This window comes from Artibeus jamaicensis, unplaced genomic scaffold, assembly GCF_021234435.1.
Source record: "Artibeus jamaicensis isolate MK-2021 breed Jamaican fruit bat unplaced genomic scaffold, CSHL_Jam_final contig_64, whole genome shotgun sequence".
Lineage (NCBI taxonomy): Eukaryota > Metazoa > Chordata > Mammalia > Chiroptera > Phyllostomidae > Artibeus > Artibeus jamaicensis.
In genome coordinates this window covers 5,802,148-5,825,009 of record NW_026521911.1, presented here as the reverse complement: position 1 = coordinate 5,825,009, position 22,862 = coordinate 5,802,148, and the positions used below count along the sequence as shown (strand labels likewise).

General features: G+C 38.8%; 1 protein-coding gene across 2 annotated transcripts in view; it reads left to right on the top strand.

Moving 5' to 3' along the window:
- Positions 1 to 22,862, top strand: part of INTS4 (integrator complex subunit 4) — a 105,317-nt gene that overhangs the window by 61,243 nt on the left and 21,212 nt on the right. The window contains exons 12-17 of one of the 2 annotated variants that reach the window (XM_053670814.1): positions 370 to 512; positions 2,993 to 3,108; positions 4,336 to 4,469; positions 6,387 to 6,472; positions 19,418 to 19,511; positions 21,941 to 22,021. In XM_053670814.1, the coding sequence (XP_053526789.1) occupies positions 370 to 512; positions 2,993 to 3,108; positions 4,336 to 4,469; positions 6,387 to 6,472; positions 19,418 to 19,511; positions 21,941 to 22,021 (654 nt within the window). Of the gene's footprint in view, positions 1 to 369; positions 513 to 2,992; positions 3,109 to 4,335; positions 4,470 to 6,314; positions 6,473 to 19,417; positions 19,512 to 21,940; positions 22,022 to 22,862 lie in introns of both variants that reach the window. The other variant, XM_037138560.2, reaches the window with a different exon arrangement.

Here is a 22,862-nt window from a genome sequence, read left to right as displayed (position 1 = left end):
TTTTTCATATTACATGGATGGACGCCTTCTGGGCAGACCTTGTATCTATTTAGTCATTGTTGCATTTGCACTAGAATGAAACTGCTGAAAGCAGGGATTTGATTTTAATTACTGCTACATCTCTAGCACTTGGTGCATAGTGGGAGCTTGATAAATGTTTGTTTACTAAGTGCAAAAAAATAAATGTTGAACGTGTAAACAAATGAACGAGTTCTTCAAATCTCAGTTCATATGTCACCTCTGCCTTAACTACCAGCCTCTCTTTTCCCCCCAAATTGACTTTTTATCCTTTCTAACTTGTACACTTCTCCATAATAACTAATCTACAGCGACTGCTGTTATTATTATTGTCATCTTTTTGTTTTTAAGGATTCATCCAGAGATATTAGAGAGGCCCTTCATGAACTTTTGTGCTGTACTAATGTTTCAACCAAAGAGGGAATCCATCTTGCACTGGTGGAGCTGCTGAAAAATTTAACCAAGTACCCTACCGACAGGGACTCCATATGGAAGTAAGGGCCTTTTGCTGATTTGCTCACTGAGTCAAATGATGTGTGAAATGTACAGTGTTAACATTTTCATTGGATCATTGTATTCAAATTAACTGAACTCTCAGGAGTGTGATTCCTGAATGGAATACTGTTTGTTTTTATTTTTTTGTGTTCGTTTGTCTACCTAGCAAATATATGCCTGCTATCTACTTTCTTTGTGCCAAGCCCTGTGGTGTGTGTGGGAGGCGCAGGCATGAGCTGGTTAGATTTCCTTTTCTCCTGTGTAGTGTTAATCGTTGCCTTGTCTAGTTTGTATTCTGTGCAGGATCACTGCCATCGCTGTAGAGGTGAGAGAGGCAGGGCTGGCACTCGGTGTGCAGGTTGAAAATCTGTCATTTTTTCCCTGATTACCTCTAACTTTATTGACTAGAGGCAGACTGTTAACACTTTTAATGAATTATTGCTTGAAGAAGAACTTTCTTACAATATAAAAGTGTGTGTGTTCCACATATTTAAACGAGCTTATGTGATGAGATCACTCCAACTGTGTAGTTTCTTGATTTTCAAAAATGTTTGTTACTAAGAGTAGAAAAAGTTGGTCAAATGAGGTACTTGGAAGATAGATTAAAAACTGAAAATACCAGGGAAGTCTTACTCCAGGTAACGTTTTTGATATCTGGGTTACCTGTTTTGCTATTTCTTCATGTGTGAAGTCCAGTTCATCTCAATTCAGTGTACATTCACTGATCGTCTTCAGGGAGCACTCAGTCCTTTGGTGCGTGGGGACTGGGGTGAGAGAATCACTGTATCAGCTGCTTCCTTGGGGACGCAGACATAAATTCTGCTCGATGGAAGGGACTGTTACAGTGTTTAGCAGAACATTCTTCCTGCCTTAAAATGAGACTTGTGGTTATTTGGTTTACCCAGATTATTTGTTAATTAAGACTGTCAGTACTGGATGACTGTAGACAGAAAACTCTTTCAAGTCACAGTGCTCCAAAAGATATTGAAGGGACCTAATTATTACCTGATTTTTTTTCATTTCTTATCATGAATGGTGGCTTTATTCAGCAATATCAAAAATATATATATGATAAAAGACTGAAGAGTCACAGTGGCATGTTTTTCAGACCTTGCTAAAGATAGGCATATAAATGAAAGTTTCGAAGGAGATACTTGGTTCTGTTTATACACCTTTAGTTCATTCAGTAAGTGCTTATCAAACACTAGGTCACTGTGATAGGTGCTGTGGAGATTTAAAAACAAATTTAACTCAGGGACCTAGCGCTCAAACAGCTGGAATGGGGAATAGAAAGAAATGTGTAGATGTGGAGGTAGGTGAGATAGTAAAAAATACTACAGGTCAGACTTGAAGTCTGGCTTTAGAGAAGCCCAGGTACTTAGGGGTCTCTGAGGAGACTTAGTTAATAGCCCTTTTATGCTCCATGTGAGATCTGAATAGAATGAGAGATAAAATAAAGGAGTGACATGTTGAGGCCAAACTACAACCTTTACAGTGTCCCCTGAGGCACAGTAAATAAAAAGTTTGGGGGAGGTCAGAAATTTAGGAATTAAATTGGTTTCACATATAAGGTAAAACAGGACTAGGAAAAACTTTTGTAACAATTTCAAGGGTTTTTAAATGTGTGATGCCTTTCATAACCTATATAGCCATGAATTTGTTTGTGGTATTTGCTTTCTTTTACCAATTAATTCCTAGTGAAATCCTGTCTCCTTTGTGAAACTTTCTCTGATCATAGTAATCTCTTCTACGTTTGACAGAAAGCAGAGTATCATTCGATAGTTAATCTTTGCCTCAGCTGGATTATAAACTCATTGAGAACAGAAATTAAGATTTATATTTCTTTTCAATTTAGCACACTTTCTAAACTAGAACTTAACAAAATAATAAAAATGCATAATTATCAACACACATGTAGTTCTTGATAGTTTATAAAGGACCTTAATGTAGTCATAATAGTTAACTGATAGCCAGTTAATAGCTAACTAATAGCCAGTTGAGGTCTTACTATATGACAGATAGCCCTAAGAAGCTCTTCAGCACACTTCTGCTTGCTCCGTGGACCAGAACTGGATTTCTTGATTGCCTGCACACCAGTCACTGAAAAATTGGGATGGGGTGACCCTGATGGGTTTAGACCAGTTGTGGCTGAGCCCTTGGTTCAGCCTTCTCTGAGCACTTTACTACCTACCTGATACCTGAGTAAAATCAGGGTTCTCTTGGCAAGGACGATGGGGAAGATGGCCATCGATTAAATAACCAGGAGTAATATCTGCTATATCAGCTTTTTTGTTTTCCTAATAACCAATTTTTAGATGAATTAACTGTTTCAAAATAATTGAATGACTTATCTGAACTCAGGTAGCAAAAGTAGATGATTGAGAACTTGCAAGTCTGAATCAGGTTTTCTGATTTTAAATCCTAGTACTTTTTAAAAGCATTTATTAACTTACTAAAGTGGGCTCTCACTTTATTTCAGATGCCTGAAGTTTCTAGGAAGTCGACATCCAACCCTGGTGCTTCCCTTGGTGCCAGAGCTCCTGAGCACCCACCCGTATTTTGATACAGCTGAACCAGACATGGATGATCCAGCGTGTATCCTCTGTGCCTGGGGCAGGTTCTGCTGACTTGGTGGAATTCTAGCATTTTTTTCTGTAATGTAGCGTAGCTAGTCTGGTTTTATTTTTTTCATTTCTTTCAGGTAAGTGTATATGCTGAGGGAGCCTTGTAGTTATTCTCAGCTGTTTTTCTTGATTTCACAATAATTCACCTTTGCCATTTAATACTAATAATTTTTTACACCATTTATTGAGCACCTGCTATATTCCACATACTGTTTAAATGCTTCGGACATTTTTATCACTGGTCTTCCAAGCAACCCGGGAAAGAGGAATTATTCCCGGTTTAGAAATGAGAAAACTGAAGCTCAGAGAGGCTAACTACCTCCCCAGATATCTTTGGTGTTAAAGACTATGGACTTTCTCCTATGTCTTATTCCATGTTTAATTTGATCTGCAACCTGAATGAGCAGACGGGGTTTAGCTCCTCTGCCCCTGTTACAAGTTCAGTGGGTTTGTGATAGCCATGGACAGGATGCTGTGCAATTCGATCGTTTTCCAGTCATGGGAATACATTTATATCAGTGCATCCACACTTTCCCATGGTTCTTTTTACTGTGGCAGATCCTTGGTGAAGTTTAGGGGTATTTATTGGGAACCAGGAATCAGCCAAATAACTGGCTATTTTCAGATGACCATTGTATTCTCTCTCAATTCCTATATAGATTTTAGAACCTGCTATTTTTATTTGTGACAAAATGCTTATGATACAATATCATAAATTCTTTATAATTTTTGAGGATTGTATGATACTCCATCAAGTAGATGAAGCACAAGTTGTATAGTTATTCTCCTGGTTTTGGACTTATACGTTATTTCTGATTATTTGCTATTATAAACTTTTTTGTGCTATTTGATTATTTATTAGAATAGATTTTGAGATGTGGAATTACTCAACATTCATAAGACTCTTATTGTCTAGTACCAAATTATTACCAAAGGGATTGTACCAATATATATTTTAGTAGCCATTGTACCAAATGTTTCCATTTGTAAGTATTCTCATCAGCATCAGGCTTTATTTTTAAAAACCTTTAGTATTTGGGGTAGTTTGAAGTAGTGTAATCTGTCTTAGAATTTGCATTTCTTTATTAGAAATTACAGTTATTCATGAGAATATTGGGGGTGGGAAGAGGGAACACCAGATTCTGGCCAAACTCTTCTTTCTATGCCTCCAGTTTTACTTAACTCACTCATCCATCAGACATTGCAGTTTTGGTGCTTATCTTCAACGCCGCTAAAACCTGCCCAACCATGCCTGCGCTGTTCTCGGATCATACCTTCCGGCACTACGCCTACCTCCGGGACAGTCTTTCTCATCTGGTTCCTGCCCTGAGGGTATGTCGGAAACATCATTTGTCCTTGGTTTTTGTGTTTTTGACTTTTTGGTCCTTTGTGGTTGTTAAATAGCAGAAAGCAGACTGTATTCTTTTCTGAAAACTCCTTCTTTCATTGTCTTTCTCTCTTGGGCTCTTTCCCTTTGTGTCATACTTTAACTTCTTATCTTTTAAGAAGATTCATTTTGTAAATGTCCCTACGATATTATGCTTGGTTAGGCAAGAAAAAGGGAATCCAGAACAATCTAACCAAGGAGTAGATCATGATGTATTTTAACAGTTGCAATACATAAAGCCATGGTTCTCAAAGAGTTTATTTTTAATAGTAAAAACTATTATTTTTAAAAGCTTAGAGGTACAGAAAAAAATTATTTTTTTAGAAATATATTTTTATTTATTTTTAGAGAACGGGGAGCAAAGGAGAAAGAGGGAGAGAAACATCAATGTGCAAGAGATATATTGATCTGTTGCCTCTTGCACACCCCAACTGGGGACCTGGCCCAAAACCCAGTCATGTTCTCTGACTGGGAATCGAACCAGTGACCTTTCAGATTGCAGGCTGGCACTCAGTCCACTCAGCCACACCAGCCAGGGCAAAAAGAAAAAAAATTTTTAAATGAACTATAATGATAATAATACAAAACACTTCCTGAATCAGGCACTTTTTAAAGCTCTTTATTTGTATTAACTAGTCCCAGCTTAGGCTACTATAAATAACTTTATTTAGAATAATATATTGGGTTGGCCAAAGAGTTCATTTGTTTTTGTTTTGTTTTTTTTTTTTTTCAGTAAGATGGCTCTAGTAGTGCTTAGTTGTTTTTAACTTAATTCGAAACAATTTTGCTAGACTCTGTCGTGACAGCTGTCATATCAGTGTGCATTAAAAAAATTTAATCAGAATTGAAATTTTATGGAGCCATTTTAATATTGATGGTGGAAGAAATATGCAACATATTCAGCATATTATGCTTTATTATTTCAAAAAAGGCAAAATGCAACTGAAATGCAAAAAAAAAATGTGCAGTATATGGAGAAATGTGCTGTGACTGATTGAATGTGTCAGAAGTGGTTTGTGAAGTTTCATGCTGGAGATTTGTTGTTGGATGATGCTCCATGGTTGGGTAGACCAGTTGAAGTTAATAACGATCAAATTGAGACATTAATTGAGAATAATCAATGTTATAACACATGGGAGATAGCTGATATACTCAAAATATCCAAATCAATAAAGTCATTGGTTAAAATGAAAAATGTGTCATTTATTTTACAGAAAAAAACTAAACGGACTTTTTGGCCAACCCAATATGTACATGTTCAAAAATTTAAACTGTATAGAAGATATATAATCAAAAGTGAAATCCTCTTGGCTCCCCCCTCCCCACCCTTTTTTTGAAAAAATACCACTTTTAATAGTAAGAATAAGAATTATAATTATCATTATGTAAAACCTTTTATAGTATACTATATAAACTAATTTAAATCATTACTCTTCTGTGTTGTGAAAGCTCAAATAAAGTTTAAAGTTTAAAAATAAATGTGATAACATTAATTTTTAGCCCCATTTCTATAGTTAGCCCATTTATGTCAGTTAGCAATAGAAAATAATAGTATACCATTCTCTCTTCTTTTCCTCCTTGCAGCTTAAGGCTATGTTGAGTAGACCATGTTCATTTTCTCTCTCTTTCTCTTTCTCCCACTGAAGCTGGGGAAGGAGAGATAGTTAATTACAGAATAATTTAGCCTTTATCCCCTTTGTTTTGTTTGGCTCACTTTTGTTTTGGTTTGTGTTATGAAAAGTTGAGCCACAGAATTTGCTGGCACTATATACCCCACTGCGTTTGCTTAGTTACCAGGTAGAAAACTGGTGTCATCAGCCGTTTCCCCCAATATCATGGCTCATGAGGATCCTTCCCATCAGTTCCTGCAGCAGAGCCTGGAGAGGGTGTACAGTCTTCAGCACCTGGACCCTCAGGGAACCCAGGAGCTGCTAGAGTTCACCATCAGGTAAGGTGATCATCCCTTCGACAGAGCTAACATTGTTATTGTGCTCAGCTTGACCATTTTGATTTCCAGTGTTAGTTATAGGCTAGTTTTTCTAATAGGCTATAGGCTAGTGAGTGTATAGGCCTATACCCACACATGGTTTTATGATCTGTTTATATGTGGATTATATTGTGGTTTGAACATACTATGTACAAAGAAAGACTTTTTCTGTACATGACCAGATTGACAATTAATACAAAACTAGAGAGAGTTACAAAGAAGCTGTTTTTAACTTTTCTTTCCTTGTTTATGAGTTAGGATGTGATGAAAAATGCAAAATAACTGGTTTTGAAACAGGATAATGAGAACCTAGGAAAATCCCTTGGCAAGTGGAACAGGGAAACTGAGACAGACAGCTAAACCCAGCGGCTAAGCAGTTTACAGCCAGGTGTGGATGTTTAGCAGGGTGGAAGACCGCAGTGCTTGGCAGGGGGCAAAACTGGGAAAACAAGGACCTTACCTCCTTCTCCCCTGGCCTTTCCTCCCTGGAGAAGATAACATCTAGGCCTCAGTTGCATTTCAGCTCCAGGCCCAGAAAAGCAGCAAAACCATGTGGGCGATGCCAGGACTAAGTGCAATGACTAAAGACCCTGCCACTGTCCAATCAGAGAAGAGTATATAACCCTGAAAGGGTACACCTGGAGAACTAATGAATATTTTACTGACACCCTCCCCTGAGATCTCCCCTGAGAATCCCACCTGCAAGAAAGAGATATAATCCTCAGATAAAGGACCCAGGGCGTGCCCTTCCTCTGGAGAGCACACCTCCCCATTTTCTTTCCTTTCTTCTCCTCTCCACCACTTCCTCCTTTTCCACTTCTGTCTTTACAGACAGGTGTCTCCTAAACTCTGGCAGCTTGTCCCAGGCTAATCCCCTGAACCTGTCCCTAAAGCCCCTTTTCTCTGAGTTCCCAGTGAGCTAAGGCAGCCCAGCCTAGGCTTTCTTGTTGCTTCTTTTTTGCTAAGCCTATCCTTATTTCTTTGTCCCCAGCCTTAATAAATATACCCTATCAGTCACCTGGTCTTGTGAAATCTTTCCTACACAAAGTCAAGAACCCGTACACTACAGCTGGCCCTAGGCAGACCTGCTCAGGGCCAGACCCTGTTGGATAACAGTTTAAACAGGAGAAAAGGTTAATTCTTTCTCCTAGTCAAGACAGAGTTGAGATGGTCACCAGTGGCTAGGCCTAAAGACCCAAACTCTCCTTTGTGTTCCTACAAGAAAAAGGAAAGAGCAGGAGAACAACATCATTTCTACCTCCACCCTCTATAAAGACACTTCCCCAAAGTTGCATGTTTTCATTTTACTTGCATCCCATTGACTAGAACCTGAGATACAAGGCTATATCTAGCTGTAAGGAGCTAGGAAATGTAGTCTTTATTCTGTGTGACCAGTGCTTAGTTAACATTTGGTGACCCTATTACTTAGGGGGAAGGGGAGGATATTGGGGAACAACTGGCAAACTCTGCCAGATCTTATTAAATGTCCTGAATGATATGCAAAGAATTGAAAGGGCCATTTGCCTTTAGCAAGAGCAGTATCTCTCCGCTTTTGTAAATAAGGTTTGATTGAAACACAACCACACTTCTGGGTACTATCTTCGTCTGTTGTCATGCTGTAATGGCAGAGTTGAGTAGTTGCCACAGAGACTGCATGGCCTGCAAAACCTAAAATGTTTACTATTTGACCCTTTACAGAAAAAGTTTGCTGGCTCTGCAGATATGTCCCTGTCACGTTTTTTCCCCTGCTCTCTCACCAAAGTGTTAGATTTAGAGGCCACTGTCTGAAGGTGTTAGTTCTGAGCCCAGGAAAATAAGCTCCATTTCCTGACTCAAGCCCACCTAAGTTAACATTTAGGTTTTGTCTTTGACAGTTTTTGTTATCCTTTTAGCACTAAAGCAAGTGCAAAATGCACAGAAGTAAGTCAATTTGGTCATCAGTTGGCCATCGGTAGATGCTCAGTAAACACCCCTTGATTTGAGTGATCCTCATGATCTGGGTTTTGTGAGGTGATAGCTCCCGTGGGGCTGGGCAGATTGCTGTTCCGGCACTATGCTTCTGACTTAAGTGTGTTCTGAGGAGTAGGGCCAGAATGGGGAAAGACTCAGAAAAGAAAGCAGGTGGTGTCGCAGTTACTAATGACCTGCGATGTTTCACAAATGTTATTGCAGTTGGGTGTTGTTCCGATTTCACAGAGAAGAAATGGGAATTTGGGGAAGTGAAGCAGTTTACTAGGAAGTAGCAGAACCAGGATTTAAATCTAGATGTGTTTGATTCTAAAATTGATTTTCTATGATATACAGCAGTAGAGAGGATTTCTGTATCAAGTGGAGAATAGAGCAGAGGGCCCTTGGGGGTCTTCAGAACTTAGAGTGGATGTCAAGTTTGTCTAAGGACTGAAGGACACAGCTTGCCTTACCTATTAACAACAAAAACAAAGAAATAAGTAAAAACAAACAAGCCAACAGCATATGGTCTTAGTCATGTACGTCATTTAGGGAAGTAGCATCAACACGCCCTGGATCTTTCAGAACTCACCAGGGGCAGAAATGCATCATCTCTTTGTACCTGTGCAGATCTCTTGATCAATACTGTGGTACAAAATAGTAGGAAAACTCAGCCACATACATGTATACCCTCATGTCACATCTAAGGTTAAGCCCACATTGCATGTGAACGCTTAACAAAAAATATAGGCCAATGCTTACTGCCAGTGATTGGGACAAAGTCCCAATGAATATCTGCATAAAAGTGTAGTTGTGGAAAAGTTAGGAGTCCTATCCACACTTTTATATATTTCTGATGATCAGATTGTTCATAGGCTGCTAAATAGCACATATCATCACTTACCCGGATACAAGCAAAGTCCTCTTGTGGATCACAATGTTTACCATGACATCTTTGTCAGGAACGTGAAAAGCATATTGTAAACAATGTTAAAATCTGTGGGCCCACCTTTTCTACTAGATACTGCAAATAACCTTGTTCAGTGCCATCACTACAGGACCCATCCTTAACTTTACCTGAATTCATGCCGCACTCCAAGGTCTGTGCCTTTGTACTAAACACCATCTTCTCTTCCCTGCTCACCTGTGACAACACCATGGTTACTCCTGTGACACATAGCTCCATCAGCATTACCTGGGTATCCCCAAATGGCTCAACACTCACATGGTTAAATATAAGTCTCTCAAAATATAAAATGTTATGTTACCGTGATTGCCGGAATGATAAAACACTAGTGTTGCTCACCTGAATACCTGAAATAAATCATGTGCTAAAACAAGTTTAGCTGATCGATGTCACTTACCTGGACATGGGGGTATCACATGGTCTGATGTGGTGGAGATACACATCGTCACTTACCCGGATATGAGAAATGTCTGGCATTAACCATGTAAGTTCATCATGATCTCATCACAAGACCTGGAAGAATATATGACATGTTTGTGAAAACATGGAACTTGTTGCAGCAGGACACCTCAGATTACCTGGGACACTTCTTTTTTAAAGAAAACATCAACTCTACCTGGACACTTGCAGAACTCCAAGGTCAAGACCATTATCAGATATGACAACAATTCATGATGGGACACTTAAAAAATTTCCGTGGTTACTGCTTTAGTTCAGAACGTTACAATAATTACCTAGATACTAGCAATCCCTCATCACTCACAGGGATATACAAAAATATTCTCTAAAATATAAAATGAATAACCTCAAGTTGCTAGATTGGTAAGGGCTATCATTTACTATCTGATTTTCTACAGAGAAAACGGGTGGCCTCTGTTGTTAGGGAAACCATCATCACTTAGCGATCTGGAGATCAGATGGCTCGTGCTGTGGTTTAAGCCCGCTTTGCCACTTACCTGCACAACAGCAGCGTCCTGTATTAATGATTTCCTCACAGAACCCTGTCATTCTGAAGTGTGTGTAAATGACATAACTTTCTATACCAGGACATCTGTGAATAACTTTATTCATTATGAAACACATCAATTCTACATGTGTACTTGCAGTAATCCAAAGTCTACACCAGTATCACAAAACCATCACTCCTAGACAGGACACCTGTGAAAAACCTATGGTTTGTACTTTGTTGGGGGAAGCCACGATAAGTACTTGTGTGCCTGCAACCCTTTAATATTCATAGTATAAAATCTAAATTTTCTCTAAAAGTGTAAACTCATGGTTAATAGAATTGGCAAGAAATCCATCATATATATTACCTGAATACCTGCAACAGATTCATGGTAACAAGAAGTATTAGCACACATCATCCCTCTCCCAGATGTGTGAGGATCGGATGGTCCGTGCTGTGCTTAGGCCCACAGCAGCCCTTACCTCAATGCCAGCAATGTCGCCTGACCCATTACTTGCCATTGATAGGCTCAATGTGATCTCTTGGAATGCCCCCAAAAAACACACTGTGGAAAATATGTTTGGTACAAATTCCCTTGTCACTGGGATCATTTTGGGACCCATCAGCTTTAGTGCTTTACTGTAGAACTCTGAGGTTAAACACTGGTAAGATGTATCTTTCTCTCTTGAAAGGATACCTGCAAATATCCCGTGGTTAATGATTCAGGTAGAGCAATGTGATAAACTACCTGGACACTTGCAATCTGTGTACCAATGAGTGAAACATGCCTATCCTGTTTATGCAGGAACACAGGGAAAACTACTGCCAGCTAGTATTAGGGACAAATTACATTCTACTAAACAAAAACTGGGGAAGTGTAAGAGTCTTGAAAACGATCACATTCACATCTGAAAATAAGAGCATCTACATTGGGCTTAGGTCACATGCATACCTGTGTTTTACCAAAGACCTGAACAGGATATTTGCAAAAAAAAAGGTAACACAAGTGTTAGGGACACCATCCTCACTTATCTACCATGAAGATCGTGCAGTCTGTGCAGTGGTTTGGACCCACAGCCTCACTTAACCTCCATACCCGCTCTCTGTCTCATTAACTACCACTTGATAGGTAGTTAATGTACCTGAAAAAGATGGGGAAAATGTGTTGGTACCCAACTTATTCTGCCCAAATAATGTGCAAACTCCTTGGTCAGTTGTATCATTTTGAAACTCAACAGGGTTACCTGGATAATTATAGAAACTTGACGTTAAAGCCTAATAGAGACATACCCTTTCTTAAAGGGGTGCCAGCAAAAATCGCATGGTCAATAATGTAGTGATATCAGGACCATAAGATAAATTACCTGCATGTCTGCCTATCCATCTATCCTATGGATGTATAAAATACAATCTCTGAGCAGAAAGATAGTAACATCCCATGCTTGTTAGTATTGTTTGGGTCAAAGGAATTCTGAACAGTGTATATGCCTTGAACAAGTTGATATGGAGTCCTGAAAACATCATTCTTCACATACAACAAAATAAGACTGCCCTCATGAGTCAATATCACATACTCACATGTGTATGCTAGGAGAAGACTTAACATGATAGCTGCAAAACAATAATATTGTGTTAGGGAGACCATACTCACGTGCATAGATCTCTGAAGATCACATGGTCAGTAAGACACACGTCACCACTTACCCTGTAATGGTCATTATGAGCCTCACCATGGTATCTGCACTGCAACCTGGAAAACAGATTATGACATACATGTGTAAAGTCACAGTTTCTAAAATAGCCTTGTTCTCTGGCACCACTGCAGACCCATCAACTCTGCCTGGCATCTCGCAGTCCTCTAAGATCTATGCCATTGTTAGAGACACCATTGTCTGTTGACTGCTCACCTAAAAAGTAAATCAAGTTATTAAAGTTGTTTGGAGATCCATGATAATTACATGGATATTTGCAATTCGCTCAACAGTCCTGTGGTGAAACATAAATTTTCCTCTAACATTAGACTGTAGATTAAATATGGTTGCTAGTATCTGTAAGGTCTCTATTATATCTTACCTGACTCCCTGCAAAAAAAGTGATGGTGAGAGACGGGGGGTAGGGGGGAGTGGTGGTAACAGTTGGTATGAGGTCGCATTATCACTTGCTGAGATAGATGAGTGTTAGGTGATCTAGGCTGTGGTTAAGGCCCAGAGCATCACTAATCTTTATAGCAGCAGTGTCCAGTGTTAACAACTGTAGTTAGCCAGCCTTACTGTGAATTGCTGTAATTAATCTGAAAAAAAAAAACAAAAAAACAACATTGTAGCAAATGTGGCTGGTAGGTGTCTCATTCTGCTAAACACCAGCGAATTCTTTTGGTCATGTATCGTTTTGGGACCCATTAATGCTATCTGTAGACCTACTTGCAGAATGCCAGAGTCAAACCCTGGGAAGAGACACCTTCTGCTCCTTAAGGGATACTGGCAGTAAGATCTTGGTCAATCAAAGCTGTGAAAGACAGTAGGAAAAATTACATGAATATCTGCTTATCTGTCTGTCATAAATAATGTTCAGTACATATTCTCTTTAATAAAAATGCCATTCTCATTATTTGTATTATAGAGAAATTGTTTTCTAAACTACACACATGACAAAAACAGGTAAATATAAGAGTCTCAAACATTTTTTTAAATACTGAAGTTGCAAATATCTATAATGAGTTATTGTCATATCATCTCATCCTGTAAACAAGCAAAGACATTAACAGATTACCTGCAGAAAACACATGGTGTGCTAAGAGACACCATCTGCACTCACCTAGATATGTGAAGATCAGATGGTCTGTGATGGGGTAAGAACCACTGTATCACGTACCTGCTTGCTCTCAAGGCCCCAGTCATAACCATGAAATCACAAGTTCATTGTGATGTCATGACTGCTGGAACCTTTAAAACTCATATATGAGAAGTGTGTCTAAGGACGCAACCCATAAAAAACAAAAACAAGTAAAAACGAAAGAACAAAAAAGCCAACCGCAAATGATCTTGGTCATGTACTTCATTTGGGAAGAAGCATCAGCACGCCCTGGATCTTTCCGAACTCAGCGTCAGCACCAGTGTTAGGAACCCATCATGTCTGTGTACCTGTGCAGATCTCAGTACTGTGTGGAGAAGTGGTAGAACATGCAGGGCGGGTGAGCATGGGTTTGCAGCTGTGAGGGTGAAGCACGGAGTTTATTCTTGAATTAGTACTGTTTTTAAACATTTCCATATGAACAACTGTAAACCTATGTTTGCCCACCCCTATATTTTCTGTAGTTCTTGAAAAGCGAAATGTTGCCAAGTTTCATATAGAAGGTTCTCTGATTAGGACTCTGGTCATTTACCTGTTAGCACTAGTTTAAAACAAATTTCATCATTTAGACACTGCCCTTTGTCATAATGCAAGCAGCCATTTTACCCAACCAAGATTTACCCACCTATAGAAATAAGCCCTGGCTGGTGTAGCTCAGTGGATTGAGTGCCAGCCTGCGAACCAAAGGGTTGCAGGTTCAATTCCCAGGGCATATGCTGGGGTTTGTGTCAGGCAACCACACATTGATGTTTCTCTCTCTCTTTCTCCTCTTAAATCTGTTTTGAAAAAGGAAGGTCTACTATTGTTCTGTGTGGGCTCTGGATAGGGATTGTTTGCTTGTTTGTTTCCAGAACTTGACATGAGTACTTTGTTTTCACCACTGTACCTTGGGTGACTTATAGGAGCTCAGTAAATATTTGCTGAAAACCCTAGCTGTGAAAGCTTAACCAGGAATGAAGTCTTTTAAGATTTTTGTAGATTTTCTTTTTCCGGACATACCTCACCTGCACATGTATAGATGTGATGTTCTGTGAGGCCTTGCTGCTTGGTCATAACAATACCCATTGTCTGTCAAGTGCCCACTATGTACCCACTTTTTTAAGTGTTTAATGTACATTATTTTAAATGTACATTAATTTAAAACAACCCCAAGAAGATTACCTTATATTTATAATGAGTGAGAGAGCTGGGGTTTGTCCATTTGTTGTGGTTCTCCATCACGTGCCAGGCATTGCGGTGGGCGGAAGGAACATGGTGGTAGACAAGACAGCCTGCTGTAAGACTTTACAGCCTGGTTGGGGAATGAGCCAGGTGAGCAAGCGATGTCGTGCCGTGCTTTCCATGCTCCAGTACAGTAAGTACAGGAGAACTTACACTTCTGGAAGACCGGGAGGGGTACCTGGTCCTTCCTTGGATAATCTAATCAATGACCCGAAGAATGAATAGAAGTTCGTTGAGTGAAGAAGGGAGTAGAGCTAATCAGGGACTTGGCTTAGCAAAGTCCTGGAGTAAAGCGTCCGTCTTTCTAGCCCTTCCATCTGGTCACACTGCTGTCTTTCTCATTAACAGTTTGTGTGACACAAAACATCTAGTAAAACCAAACTTCTAATCCAGAGGGCTTGGCTCAAGTCTTTTATCACTTCCTCAGTGCATAATCTCAGGCCTCCATTCCCTGATCTATAAATTGAGGGTACTGTGGAGGTCTTGGGAGTGTTGTGAAGAATACGATGTTATGGAAAGTACTCTGAGAATAGTAGTTATATAGATAATAGCATGGCACTTATGAAATTTTTCTTTAGAATTTAAATCTAATTGTAGCTCATTTGACATAGTAGACACGACATTGATATTTCGTAAATCCAGTTCAATTTTATGAATGTAATTGTGTTTACATTCATTGGTGGAGAGAAGGGATTGTCTTTTAAGGAATGCTACAGTCCTCGTCCTTTCAAATACTAAACCAATTTTCAGAGCTCATATTTTTTATGTAAGTTCACTAAATTGTTATTACTAGGAATACATATTATTGTTTTCAGAAACCACATCATGTTAGAAATGTTTCATAATAGTGACTGCTCTTTTGTAGTAAAACAGCTTATTTGAATTTAAAACAAGTGTGGCTTCATTGATCTTGAATCGATAAGAATACATTGCTTTCAAAGCAATAAGTTAACTTTGCAGGCCAGAAGGGGATTGGCAAGAAGTATTCAAAGTGCCCTGGCTGGTGTAGCTCAGTGGATTGAGCGTGGGCCTGCGAACCAAACAACCATGGTTTGATTCCCAGTCAAGGCACATGCCTGGTGGCAGGCCAGTTCCCAGCAGGGGACACACGAGAGGCAACCACACATCGATATTTCTCTCCCTCTCTCCTTCCCTTCCCCTCTAAAGATAAATAAATAAAATCTTACAGAAAAAGTTTTCAAAGTGATGAAAAGCAAGGACCTACAACCAACATTACTCTAATCAGCAAAGCTATCATTTAGAATTCAAGGACATATAAAGATCTTCCCAGATAAGAAAAAGCTAAAGTAGTTCATTACTACCAAGCCAGTATTTCATGAAATGTTAAAAGGTATTCCTTAAGAAGAAGAATTTTAAAAAGATAAAAATATGAATAATAAAATGGTAATAAATACATTTCAGTAATTGAATCTAGAAAAACAAAATAAATGAGCAAGCATAGCAGAAACAGAATCATAGTTACAGAAAACTTTTTGACGGTTGCCAGATGGGAGGGGGTTAGGGGTATATGGGTGAAAAGGTAAAGGGAGTAAGAAGTACAAGTTAGTAGTTACAGAATGGAATAGTCACGAGGATGTTAAATACAGCATGGGCAATGTAGTCAGTAATTTTGTGTTAACTACAGGGTCCAGCAGAAGTAATGCCTGCTCGAGTGTGGCTGGTAGGGTAATAATATGGGTGTAATACTTTATAGTTTTAATTTGAACATTTCACCTAAAATGGCACATGCTGTGCTTGAGTGTGATATTGTTATATTACAGAATTACATGCTTATGATTTTGTAATAAAAAAGGGATGTTTCTGTCCTGTTTCTCCCTCCCTTCCCCTCCAAAATAATCAGTCTTTTGGGGGGGGGGAGGCGTTATTTATGCCGGGCCCTGTATGGTGTCAGGTGATCAGGATAATCACTTCAGCTGTTAATGGCTGATCGCTGAGCTGCACACCTGAAACTAATAATAGTGTATATCGACTGAAATTGAAAAATAAAATATTATTTTAAAAATATACTTCTTTCCTTATGGGAGTTTTCTAAGACATCAACCCTAAAGAACGTGGGATTTCTGGGTTAAATTTTTTAAATCCTCTTCTTGCTGTGCATTGGTTCATGTCTCTAAGGAACAGTGCTTATTTTGTAGCTTGGAAACTTGTAAGTACAGAGGTGGAAATAAAATGTTTGCTATTTGTAATCATCTGAGTGCAAGGATGAAGATAGCTTTTGAAAAGTCATCAGGATTTGGTACTCATTTTGCATTTTCTAACATTCCTTGTTATTCTGCCAAACTACTAAGAGGCATTAATTGTAAATTGATGTTTAGAGATTGTAAGAGATTGAAAGAAATGTTTAGTCATAAACATTTGATTTACACACCCAGAGTCTTTTTTACTATTTTATGCGATGATTTAAACATGAATTCTGCTTGTTATGTAAGCTTTTAAAAAAATTATAATATCTGTAAGTTTGTATTTTTATAACATCTCTAAAATGCTACTTATTGCCATCGTGTTGACTCAGGATTGCTGTGGTGTGTGTTCCTGGGAGGGGCTCTTTTGCCCTGACACATCACTTCTCTAGAAATGTGGCTTAACATTGGTCTGATTTTAAATCAGCTTTGGTCTCATCTGTACTTGATATGGCTCATAAATATATGAAAAGATTTTTCATAGAAAATGAATAAATGAAATGCAATATGATGTGGTTGAAAAAGAAAAAGACTTTTAGAATTAGACCTGAGTTCATGGCCTGTTTTTTTGCATACCACTTAAACTCTGATAATTCAGTTTCCTTCTCAGTAAAATTAGATTAATTGCAGTTCACACTGTAAGGATTCCATGAGCTCCAGTAAAAAAAACACTTCATACAGTGCACATAGAAAGTGTTGTTTGTAATCTTTTCCATGAAAGGGTCCATAGTCTCCTGATGAATGTCTAAACTGGTCCTTGAGGATTGTGGGCACAAAGAGGTCCAGAGAGGAAACACTGGAACATAGAGTATTTTGCCCAGGGCTAGCAAGTTTCCATTTTTGTTTGTTCAGTAAGTCAGATTTCCCATGGCTAGTTGGGTTACATCTTGTTCTGTGCAATTCGGAACGATTGCTACAGTGTGAGGGTGGTAGACTAACTTAACAACAGTGGCAGTCAGCTAATGCACAGTCAGTTGGTCAGTGTAATTGTAACACAAGGCAGAATCTTTGTAGAAAGGAAATGGTTCAGAAGTAAAATGATTCTGGGCTGTCTTTTGTAAGAGAGACATTAGAGATGGTAAAGGGAAGGAAAAATAGCACTTTACACGTGGGACTAGCTAGTACAGGGTCTTGCCTTCTATTGCACTGGATTCCCATACATGATCAGGCTTTCCAGAACCAGCTCATGCCACCAAAACTTTCAAGTGGTGATATATAATCTACAGTCCCCAATTTCTTCAATTACTTTGGGAATAATTTACTTCGTGCCCCTTTCCAGAGCATCTTCTTCCTGGTATCAAGGTTCTTAGGAGGCAGCATTAGCTATTAAAACTTTGCCTGAGAGTATGGGGAGGGGCTTAGCTGGATGGAGAGTTTATATATAGGCTACTATGAAACCTCGTATATTGTGCCAGTCCTGAAAGAGTTAACGTTCCTCTTGACTCAGTTTTCATTTCTAACAGTTACCGTTCCCATATGAAGTTTTGATATTGCTGTTAAAAATGAGGCAGCTTTTTAAAAATTTTTTCTGAGATGGATTGTTAGGGGTCTCTGTCTCACACACACCCCAAAAGTGATGAAAGAAAAGAAAAACAATACTTTTTTATAGATTTCTAGACAGCATATCTCTAGAAGAATTCCAAAGAAATGGGTATGTGGTTCCTCTGGTAGGGTGTACTGGTTAGCAGTGTGTCAGGTGGACTGATTTAATTGTATCGATGTGTGTGTGTGTGTGTGTGTGTGTGTGTGTGTGTGTGTATATATATATATATATCCTTCAGTATCTTTTGAATTCTGTATCTTGTCAGTGTAATTCTGTAGGCATGTATTATCTATTCAAAAACTGAGAAACTTTACATTAGTAATTCGAGCCCCTAATACAACTGTTTTACCTGTGTGCCACTTTCTATTTTCTCGTCCACAGGCAGATTTTTTTTTGATGATACAAAAAATACTTGTCCATTTTATAAAACAATAGGAAAATAAAGCGTAGTTGGGAGAAGGCACTAAAAAGCCCCTGATTACCTCTATCCAGAAAACCACTGTGCTATAGTTTCCTTCTATATATAGTTTTTACATGGTTGACATTATATACCTTCTTACCATTTTACATTTCAATGGCTATGGAATATTTCATTGACTAGATACATAGTAATGTTTAAAATTCTTCTACCATCGAGTATTTAATTAGTTATTGAGTTATTTACTGTAATAGTCCACACAATGGATACGAGGAGGCATTGAGCATTTTGTTTCTGTTGAAGATGCTTCTTAGAATTACTTCTGCCCTGGCTGGTGTAGCTCATGGATTGAGCGTGGGCCTGCGAACTAAGGGATCGTGGTTCTATTCCCAGTCAGGGCACATGCCTGGGTTGCAGGCCAGTTCCCAGCAGGGGACACATGAGAGGCAACCATACATTGATGTTTCTCTCCCTCTCTCCTTCCCTTCCCCTCTAAAGATAAATTAATAATTTTTTTTAATTTTTAAAAAAAGAATTACTTCTCAGCCTAAAGCTACTGATCGAGATATTTGACCATATGTGACTTTTAAAACATAGTACAATTTTACTTTCCAAAAGAATCGTATTAGCTTACACCACTATCAGAGTATGAGTGAACCCCTTTCATTATAATCACCCCAGAACCGGGTGCTATTTAAGAAATTTATGACCAGTTTATTAGGTTTAAAATGGTAAAATGCTTTGACATGGTTTTTATGTTGCCGTTACTTTCCTTATCCTGTGTTTGTCTTGGTGTTTTGTGTACCACAGGGATCTGCAGAGACTTGGAGAACTGCAGTCTGAGTTGGCAGGAGTCGCTGACTTCTCTGCTGCCTATCTGCGGTGTCAGCTGCTCCTCATCAAGGTTGGTCTGCGCCCAGTATGCTTGCGTGGTGCTAGGAGAGCCCTTCGCCAGACCTGGTGCAGTGTTTGTGGCCGTGACTGGAAAAATAGACCGTCTTCTACAGCCACTTGGCAATGGAGAATTATGTACTCTGTGGTGTAATCATACTTAACGCTAGTTAAAGAGTTGTTAACTCACATAGGAACTTGAATTTTTTTAATTTGGTAGAATTCTTTCATCATGTAATTAGAGCAGATCAAATACACAGTCACTTTCTTTATAGGGTACCAAGAATTTTCATTTTCTAATTGGATCAGCAAAGAACTTATATGAACTTCTATTTTTTTAATACTAATTTCACTTTGTCAAAGTAAAATTAGTTAAAGGTTGATTTAACTAAAGGTTGGTCTTAAAAGGGCCAACTTGTTGGCATTTCATACTAGGTAATCAGATTATTTATATACACAAAAAATTGGTACCCAAGAAGTTGTTTCAGTTTACTGAGTTGAAAACCAGTTAAACTAGTTCAATAACTTTCAGCTTCTGCAGCAGAGTAAGAGTTTTGCTTTAAATTTAGGTTTAGGATTTGGAAGAGCCCTTCTTACTTGGTAAGCTTTTATCTTGACTTTAGTTCCAAATGTTGTTAGTCTTCAAAGTGATTATAATGCTATTTGTTCAAAGTCAGAATAAATGGAAACCAGAAACTATTTCCCACTGTAAGAAGTACGAGCATAGGGTCTTGCAAGTGTGTATATATGTGTGAAGGTGCGTGCATACTCCAAAGAAAGTTGGAATTTACACAGCCCTTGTTCAGCAAGATAGATTTTTTTAGATGTATATACTTGCGTAACCGCCACCACATTGAAGATATAGCATATTGCCATTACCACCAAAAAGTTCCATTATGCCCCTTTGCAAAGTTGTTTAGCTTTTCCAAGCTTCTGTGAAACAGGGCTAATAGCTCTACCCAGCCAAGGATAGGTAACAAGCAGTATGTGTGAGTGCCCTTCACCTGGGGTCGGTGCCTAGTTAGTGCCGTGTCACTCTCGGTCTCCTTCCTTCTTCTGTGGCTTGCTGTCGTATTCGTGGAATACAAGGAGGCCTTTGAAAAGAATCTGCTTTTCTGGAGTAGGAAATGAGAAGAGATTATTCCTAAAAAGAACTGTGTTGTTCACTCAGTGTCATGGAGTGTCAGGATAGGTAAGGGACCCAGGCCTGGAACCTGGTGGGCTGGCAGGTGTCCTGAAATCCGGGAGAAGCTACCCCAGCTGTGGCACATCTGCTCCCCAACAGAGTCTGTGGCCAGTAATGATTTTTAGGAAGAATAATATCACAAAATCCAGTGTAATGTCATATGCCAAAAAAGCATGCAAAATTACTTTAGCCTTCTGACTACAGCTGTATAAAAATAAGCATTTGAGAAATGACTGTAAGCAAATGTTCAAAAAGAATAACTCTGATAAGATAATGTTTTTTTGAGTGTTTAAAGATTTCTGTATCTATAGTCTAGACCTGCCTCTGTCTAACATGATAGTCACCAGGCACATGTGACTGTTGAGCTCCTGAAATGTTAGTTCAAATTGAGCTCAAATGCAAAATGCACACTGGGTTTCTTAGACTTTGTATGGAAAAAGCATGTAAACTATCTCAGTAGTTTTAAAAACATTAATGGCATAGTGAAATGATATTATCTTGGATATATTGGGTTAAATAAACTATTGTTAAAATTAATTTCACCTTTTTCTTTTTACTTTTAAAAATGGGGCTACTAGAAAATGTTAAATTATATACGTGGTTTGTTTCTTATTTCTGTTGGGCAGTGTTAGTCTAGATTTTTTGTAATGTCATTGAATTATGTCTAATTAATAAGGACTGTGGCAATTAGAAACTATAACAGAGGTGTAGACAAGAGATGAGAGATGGGGCCGTATGGATAGGCAGAAGTAGAGAGAGAGAGAGAAGGTTAAATCTGTGGCTTTACGTGAGAGTTTTGAATGTAGGAAGCTTGAGAGAGGGTGGAATCTAGGCAAGCTGTGCTGGTGAAGTGATGGGGCTGTTCAAAGAATTGTGAGCATGGGAAAAAGAAAAAAGGAGCACAGTCAAGCAAGAAGGGTCTAGGTGGTCAGGGTAGTGCAGCGGCTCTGGGAATATGGAGGGCCCAGCCTCCGGAGCTGGCTTGCCTCGACATTCTGGTGAGACCTTCATGGCTCCTGCACTCTGCTTGAACGCACTGGTCTGGGACAGAGAGCCTTTGGGCTAAGAATTGGATTGAATGGGCAGGAGTTTGGTTAACGCAAACCATTTGTGTGGTTTCTGGGCTTAAAAGGATCAGACTAAAGAGAAATCCTGTTCGTGGTAGATTTTCAAAACAAAATAAACATGTAAATCTTAAGTGATATGCCAGTCTTTGTGATGTCTGTGTTCTTTCCTCTCCTCCTTTGTCTGTGCAGGCCTTACAGGAAAAGCTGTGGAATGTGGCCGCCCCTTTGTATGTGAAGCAGAGTGATTTGGCCTCAGCAGCCGCAAAACAGGTGAGCTGTTCGAGTTCTTCTCCTCGGTAGATTCCTGTGCTGGAATCGTCTCATTCACATCAGAGCCGGAGGCCTTCACTTGGCTCCGCGTCTGCAGTGGCCTCCCCAGTTTCAGCCTGTGGTAACAAGTCAGTGATATGAGAAGCAGCGTAAAATTAGGGGTCACAGCACTGGCTTTAGAGTAAGGGACCTGGGATCTAGTCCTAGGGGTGCCTCTAGTTTTTTGGGTAATATGGAACAGGTTATTTAACCTCCCTGGATTTTTTTCCTCTGTAAAATATGGCAGTTCAGTTAAATGATTTCTAAGGTTCTTTTCTGTACTAAAATAGTATTTTAGAAACTGATAATTCAGCTTGTATTTCAGATACACTAAAATCCAAAAAATGCTATCATGAATCTTTTATCTAAAAATGTAGTTGAGCTAAATTTTCAGGTTGTTTATCTTTTTAGCCTGTACTAAATGAATGTTAAAGGTTCTTATGTTCACTAAGTAGCATTTTATTTTATTTTATTTTATTTGAGTTTATTTCTTTCCAGCTTTAAGCAATTTCCCTTCATTCTTAGGTATTGGGATTTAGTGACCTCTTCTGGCTCATGTCTTTTGGATAGTGAGTCTGTATATAACCATGTGATTATGACCCACTAGGAAGTTATATTACAGTTCACTAAATGATTTAAACTTTATTTTAATTAACCCTCACAATAATCCTTTTAGGTAGGAATAAGTATTAAGCCCATTTTATAGGTAAAACAGTTAAGGCTCAGCAAAGTTAAATTCATAGATCTCTAGGTAGTAGAGTCAGCGATTTGAGCCCAGATCCTCTGATACCCAGAATTTATT